A 6,056-nucleotide genomic window follows, 5' to 3' on the forward strand; every position below is an offset into this window, starting at 1 on the left:
CGACGCCGCGCGTGACGCCGCCGACGCCCTTGCCCGCCACGCCGACGACGCCCTTGCCGACGCCGAAGCCGGCCTTGCCCACGGCGCCGCCGGCGTGCGCCACGCCCTTGACTCCACCCACGCCGACGCGGCCGACGCCCGCGACGCCGCTGGTGAAGGTGCGGCTGAGGCTGGTGCCCTTGCGCTCGCGGTTGGTGACAAACTCGGGGCGGAAGACGAAGCGCAGCGTCACCTCGCTCTTTTCCGTCGAGCCCTTGCCGACGAGCGGGTAGGTGTGCTCGAACGGCTCAAACGGCTCCAGCACCGACAGATCCACCTGGGCCTGGCCCAGCTTGTCGGGCGTGCCCACCTGGTCCCAGTCGAGCGCCTCGACGATGGCGTCGGCGGCGACGCGCGAGGGCTACGGTGCGGCGGCAGGAAGAGGAAGAAGGACAGCATGCGATCAGCCAACGGCTCCACGGCGATCGTGAAGAAACGCCCCCATGGCAACACTCACCACCTGGAACTCGCCGAGGTTCTCGTTGTAGTCCGGGTTGAGCGTCTTCTTGACCACCTTGGACTTGGCCATGCGCTCGCCGTTGAGGTGGAAGACGACGTAGGGGTCGGAGCGGTTGCCGCGGTCGGCGGCGCGGAGGTTGCGCGCGCGCACGACGTCGACGCGGAGGAAGCCCTGGTTATTGACGCTCTCGACGGGCTCGAGGTGGAGGTCGATGGGGATGTACCTGCACGTCAGCGTGACGCTGGCCACCTGGCTGCCGCTGCCGCCGGCCGACGTGAGGCGGAACTCGTACTCCTGGTCGAGCGTCTTTTCCAGCACGTCCTTTGTCGGCGCGGCAAACTCGGCAAAGACGTCGTCGTCGTCGTCGCCGGTACGCAGCTTGAGCAGGAAGCGCGACCAGTCGAGCTCGCGCACCGTCGACTCGCCCACCTCGTCCCACGTGCAGTGGGCGGTGCGCGCCTGCTCGGTCACGTACGACGGCCAGTAGCCGTCGTCGAAGAGGACCTCGAGGCGCGCGTGCTTCTTGTGCGACGGCAGGCTGCCGCGCAGCACGTTGAACACGATGATGCCCGACTGCTGCGCCAGCAGCTCGTCCTTGGTCATGCTGATGCCGCCCTCGACGACCGACTCGACCGAGGCCGAGGCGGCCGTCTGCGCCGTCTCGGCGGTGCCCGCCGTGGCCACCGATGCCACCGACGGCTTGTCCTTGGTGTGGCCCCGCTTGACGCTGGCCTGGCGGTCGACGCCGTTGGCGGTGCCGTTGACGCCCGTGGTCGGCTTAGCCACCTCCTTGATCCGGGCCGCCTCCTCCTCGTCCGACGACGACGACGACGACGACGATGCCGCCTCATCCTCCTCCTCGATGATGGCGTTGCCGCTCTTGGCGGCGGCCTCGTTGCCGGCGCCGCTGAAGCTGACGCCCTTGAGGTTGACGCCGGGCAGGAACTCGCAGTCGAACTCGATCTCGCCCTTGTACAGGTTGCGGCCGAGGTGGACGCGGTCCTTGCGCGCCTTGCGGCCAGTGCCGGCGTACCTCGACCTGGCGTCGGCGGCCGCCGCCGCCGCCTCGTTTTCGACGGCGAGGTCGGCCACGTTGACCTCGACAGTGCCGAGGCTGCGGTCCTTGCCCGAGTTCTGGTAGTCCATGACCTCGACGGTGATGCGCTCGCGCAGCGAGTGGACGGGGCAGTAGAGGATCTCGTTCCACTCGGGGTTGAGGTTGTTGTTGACGATGGTGCTGCCGCTGACGGCCTGGCCGCGCAGCTTGAGCTGGACGTAGGGGTCCGACTTGCCGCCGGTCATGGCCTCGACGTTCTTGAGGTCGGTGGCGCGCTTGAGCCACACCTTGACGACGCCGATGGCGGGCGTGTAGCCGCCGCCGCCGTTCATGCTGCCGGACATGAGGACGGGCTTCCACTCGGCCGACATGCGCACGCGGCCCTGCTTCGAGTCCTTGAGCGGGAACCAGTCCTGCTGGCGCTGCTTGGCCGCCAGCAGATCCTCGAGGCGGATGCTGACGTGGGCGACGACTGGGTCGCTGCGCAGGTCGCGGTCGTCGAGGATCTCGACGGTGACGACGGCCTTGGAGCGCTCGGTGACGAGGAACTCGGTGGGCATCTCAAAGATGGGGTTGGTGGTGCGCTTCATGACGATCGAGTCCTTGACCTTTTGGCCGTTGAGGCGGATGCGCGCCTTGGGGCACAGCTCGCCGCTGAAGCCGCTGCGCTTGTCGAGCTCCTTGGCCTGGTGCAGCGTGAAGCGGACGACGCCCGACTGGGTCTCGGGCAGCGGTTTGGGCTGGCCGTCTTCGCCCACCTCGGCCTTGAGGACGGGGTAGTAGGAGAGCGAGTACTGGACCTCGCCGCGCTCCTTGCCGTCGAGCATGACGGGCGTGCTGAGGTTCTCCTGCTCCGGGTCGTCCTCGAGCGACTTGAGCTCGAAGGCGGCCTGGCCGAGGTTCGAGTCCGGGCGGTGGTCGTTGTGGTCGAGGAGCGAAAAGGTGAGCATGCCGTTGAGGTTGTTGAGCAGCACGAAGCGCGTCTCCTTGAACTGCGGGCTGGTGGTGCTCTTGCGCACCGACGTCTTGGCCAGCGTGTCCTTGTTGTCGATCGAGAGGGCGACGTAGGGGTCCGGCGTGCCGCCGCCGAGCTTGACGCCCTTGAGGTTGCGCGCGCTCCACACATTGACCTGGAGCACGCCGCACGCCGTGTCGAGGGGCGTGCCGGACATGAGCTCCTCGAGGTTGACGGTGAAGACGTTGGGGTGGTACATCATCGGGCCCAGGTTGGCGTGGATCTGGCCCTGGATAAAGTCCGAGAGGCCCGGGATGTTGCCGATGTCGAAGCCGAGCGTGTTGCCGCCGATGGGCTTGAGGACGTAGTCGATCTTGGGCGGCTCCATGAACGAGACGTCGACCAGCTGGACGTGCGGGAAGCTGCTCATCAGCTTCATCTTGACGCGGATGTTGCCGACAAAGTTGATGTCCTCGAGCAGGATGGGCATCCCGGCGCCCACCAGGCCGCGGCCGACGCGCACATTCAGCACAATCTTGGGATTGATCTTCTGGGCCGCCTGGCGCACCGTCAGGTCGGCCGTGTCGCTGGGCGTGAAGCTAAACTTCCAGTCCATCATGACGACGTCCTCGTCGGTGTTGGGGAAGGTGCGCACGTGGTCGATGCGGGGCGCCTTGGTGCCCAGCGTGAAGGTCGTCATGCGGATCGAGTCGAGGAACGAGGGGCACTGCTGCACCAGGATGCCGTCGACGGTGCCGATGATGGTGGCCGACAGCACGGGCTCGTAGATGAGCCAGAAGCGCGACAGGAAGTGGTTGATCCACTCGGCGGACTCGTGCTCCGAGATCATCTTTTTCTTGGCCAGCTCGCGCGTGATGTCGTCGCGTGCCCGCGTCCGCGTGCGCCGCATGCTGGTGTTGTAGTAGGTCGAGCAAAAGGCGCCGATGATGACGAGCCAGCCGATGCCGCCGCCGAAGCGCGCCACAAAGTAGCTCGAGAGCACGGCGACGACGATGACGGCGGCGTTCCACCAGAAGTAGCCGTAGTAGGCGTCGCTGAGGAACGTCGAGATGAGGTCGAGGCGCGCCTCTTCGTCCTCGGAGACGACCTTGTTGGGCTCGAGGCCGCGGAGGTGGCGCGAGACGCCCGTCCAACCCACCTGGTACCAGTCCGGCAGCGTGCTGGTGGCCTGGCCGACGGGCATGGCGCCGGGCGCGTCGTGCTCCTGGCGGTTGAGGCGCTCAACGTCGTCGTCGAGGTTGGTCGTGACCTTGACCTTTTTGCCGCCAATGTCCGACGCCATGGCGTGGCCGGCATCGTCGTCGTGCCTGCCCAGGCCCTTTGCCGGGCGCACCTTGTTGATGGCCTTGGCCGCCTCGGCCGCCTTTTGCTCGGGCGTGGCGTCCTCGGCAAACTCCATGACCCTGGCGCCCTTGGCGGCGTTTTGCTGGAGTTGCGCCGAGAGGGCCAGCTCCTCGCGCTGGTCCTGCACGTGTGCCGCCTCGAGCTGCGCCTGCGAGGGCTCGGCGGCGGTGGCGGCGGTGGCCGCAGCCGCCTCGGCGCCGTTGGCGTGGTCCTTTGAAAAGATGTTGGCCACCATGTCGGGCGGCCGCGTCGGTCGGCGTGCGGTGTGCGGTGTGCGGGGTGTCGAGGCCGTGGGCCGAGGTTGGAAGTGGTCGTGAAGGCAGTCGGGGATGTGCTGGGTTTGGCGGGATCGACCAGGCTTCAGCGGGTCATTGAGGGGCTCAGCGTTGTGGGCGGTGCGGGATGGTCCGATCGCCGTGGACGCTGGTGTCGAGACGGAGGGGGGGATGTATGCAGTCAGCGGTTGGCCGGTGCAGTCGATGCGCGGCGGAAGCGAAGCCGTGCGTGTTTGAAGGCGGGCGGAGGGGAGGAAGGGGCGGGGCGGGGGCGGGCCGGAAGGTTGGTGTTTCGAGGTCGAGGAGATGGAGGAGGGGAGACAAGGTGAGAGCTGAGGGCGCCGCACAGCTTGAGGAAGACGTAGCGTTGGTCAAGGTCAGCCCTGCCCAGCCAGCCCAGGCCCAGGCCGACCAAGCAAGAGAGACCAGCCGCATGGCCCATCGCGACGTCGGCCGGCCACCTCGGCAGCATCCACGCCCACGCTCGCGCACGCGCACGCATTCACCGTGCATCGACGTGCGTCCTATGACGAGCCCTAGCCTCGGCCTCATCCACGCCAGGCCAGGCCAGGCCAATGCGCCGACCGTTGCCAGCGGCGGGGGGGTGGATGGGTGCTCACCACAGCCCGCAGCAGCATCCGCCAGCGGTGCACCAGCTAGAGCCGGCGTAGCAAGCAAGGCGTCGGTCGATGTGGGCAGCCTGGCCAGCTGGCCACCTTGCCGATGCCGAGCCAGGCAAGTCGCCTTTCGCTGCAATGCCGCGTGCGCACGGACGTCGCCAGGGCCGCCGAGGAAGAATAAGACAATAATTTCCTCTCCCCCGAGATCCGGTGGCCAGCAACCAGGCAGCAGCATGCCTTTGGCCGGGCGCAGCGTCGTCGAGGCAGCAGCAGCTCGCACGGCAGAGGCGAGGGAGGAGCTGTCAACAAGGCTTGATTCAGAGCCTCTGTGATGCAAGACCAACTGTGAGCCCCCTGGCCTGCACCTAGCTGACTGCTCCTCCCGGCCATCAGCCTAGTCAAGAGTGGAACGCAAGCAGGTGGCCCAGCCTGCAACCAGCTTGTCCGTACCAGCACTGGATGTGGACCTCAGTGCAGCACAGCCTGAGCATGATGCAGCTCTTCTACCGCCTTTCATGTAGTTCGGGAGGCGATACGATTGCCATGGACATCTTCGGTCGAGAAGAGGTGTGCCTCCCTCTTGCCTTTCCCTGGAGCATGAGGCGGAATACCTCCATGTCGTATCTCGGGCAGCTGCGCCCATCGACGTCCCTGACGCCGTCTCGAGCGACCCGGTACGGCGCCATAGTCGGCCTGCTGGCCTCGATTCTATCTAGGCCGACGGCGCGCCACCCAGCGCCTGTTCTGTGGCGGCTCCTACGTCCCGTCCTGCAGCAACCGCCTTCCCGCGTGTGCCTACCCGGCCGTCGAATCTAAGCGCCCGCCAACTCCTTCTGGTTCTCGGCCAGCGTGTACTTGTCGGCTTCCTCTTTGAGGCTCCGCAGCGCCTCGGTGCACAGCTGGACGCGGTGGCTGGCGTTGGAGAGCTCGAGCTGCGCGTCGCGCTGGTCCCACTGCGCCGCCCGGATCGCCTGCCGCTTGGGCCCGCACGTAAAGTCGACGAGAAACTGGCGCCGTGCCGCCTCGAGCGCCGCCAGCTCGCGGTCAATGTCGGGCGTGTGCTTGATGGCGAAGGAGAAGTGGTGCGTCGCTGCCGTGGCCGCCGTGGGTGTGGATGCCGGGCGCTGGTGATGCTGCGCGTGCGCGTGGACGTGGGCGTGTTGCGAGCGCAGCGGCGTCGAAGGCGACTGCCCGGATTCTCTGGGCGTCCCGCTCGAGGTGCGCACCGTGCCGCTGTACGGGTTGACAATCTCCTGCGACGAGTCGTCCTTCGGCTGCCGGTGGG

General features: G+C 67.3%; 2 protein-coding genes across 2 annotated transcripts in view; both read right to left on the reverse strand.

Moving 5' to 3' along the window:
- The window catches only part of PFL1_04398 (uncharacterized protein), a gene marked incomplete at both ends in the record, with an annotated part of 4,815 nt that extends 704 nt beyond the window's left edge, over positions 1 to 4,111 (reverse strand). Inside the window, 2 exons of the mRNA XM_007881924.1 lie at positions 118 to 400; positions 497 to 4,111. Of these exons, the coding sequence (XP_007880115.1) occupies positions 118 to 400; positions 497 to 4,111 (3,898 nt within the window). The remainder of the gene's footprint in view (positions 1 to 117; positions 401 to 496) is intronic.
- A 1,472-nt stretch (positions 4,112 to 5,583) lies between these two features.
- Positions 5,584 to 6,056, reverse strand: part of PFL1_04399 (uncharacterized protein) — a gene marked incomplete at both ends in the record, with an annotated part of 1,775 nt that continues 1,302 nt past the window's right edge. The window contains one exon of the mRNA XM_007881925.1: positions 5,584 to 6,045. Coding sequence (XP_007880116.1) covers positions 5,584 to 6,045 — 462 coding nt within the window. The remainder of the gene's footprint in view (positions 6,046 to 6,056) is intronic.

Source organism: Pseudozyma flocculosa, assembly GCF_000417875.1.
Source record: "Pseudozyma flocculosa PF-1 unplaced genomic scaffold scaffold00014, whole genome shotgun sequence".
Lineage (NCBI taxonomy): Eukaryota > Fungi > Basidiomycota > Ustilaginomycetes > Ustilaginales > Ustilaginaceae > Pseudozyma > Pseudozyma flocculosa.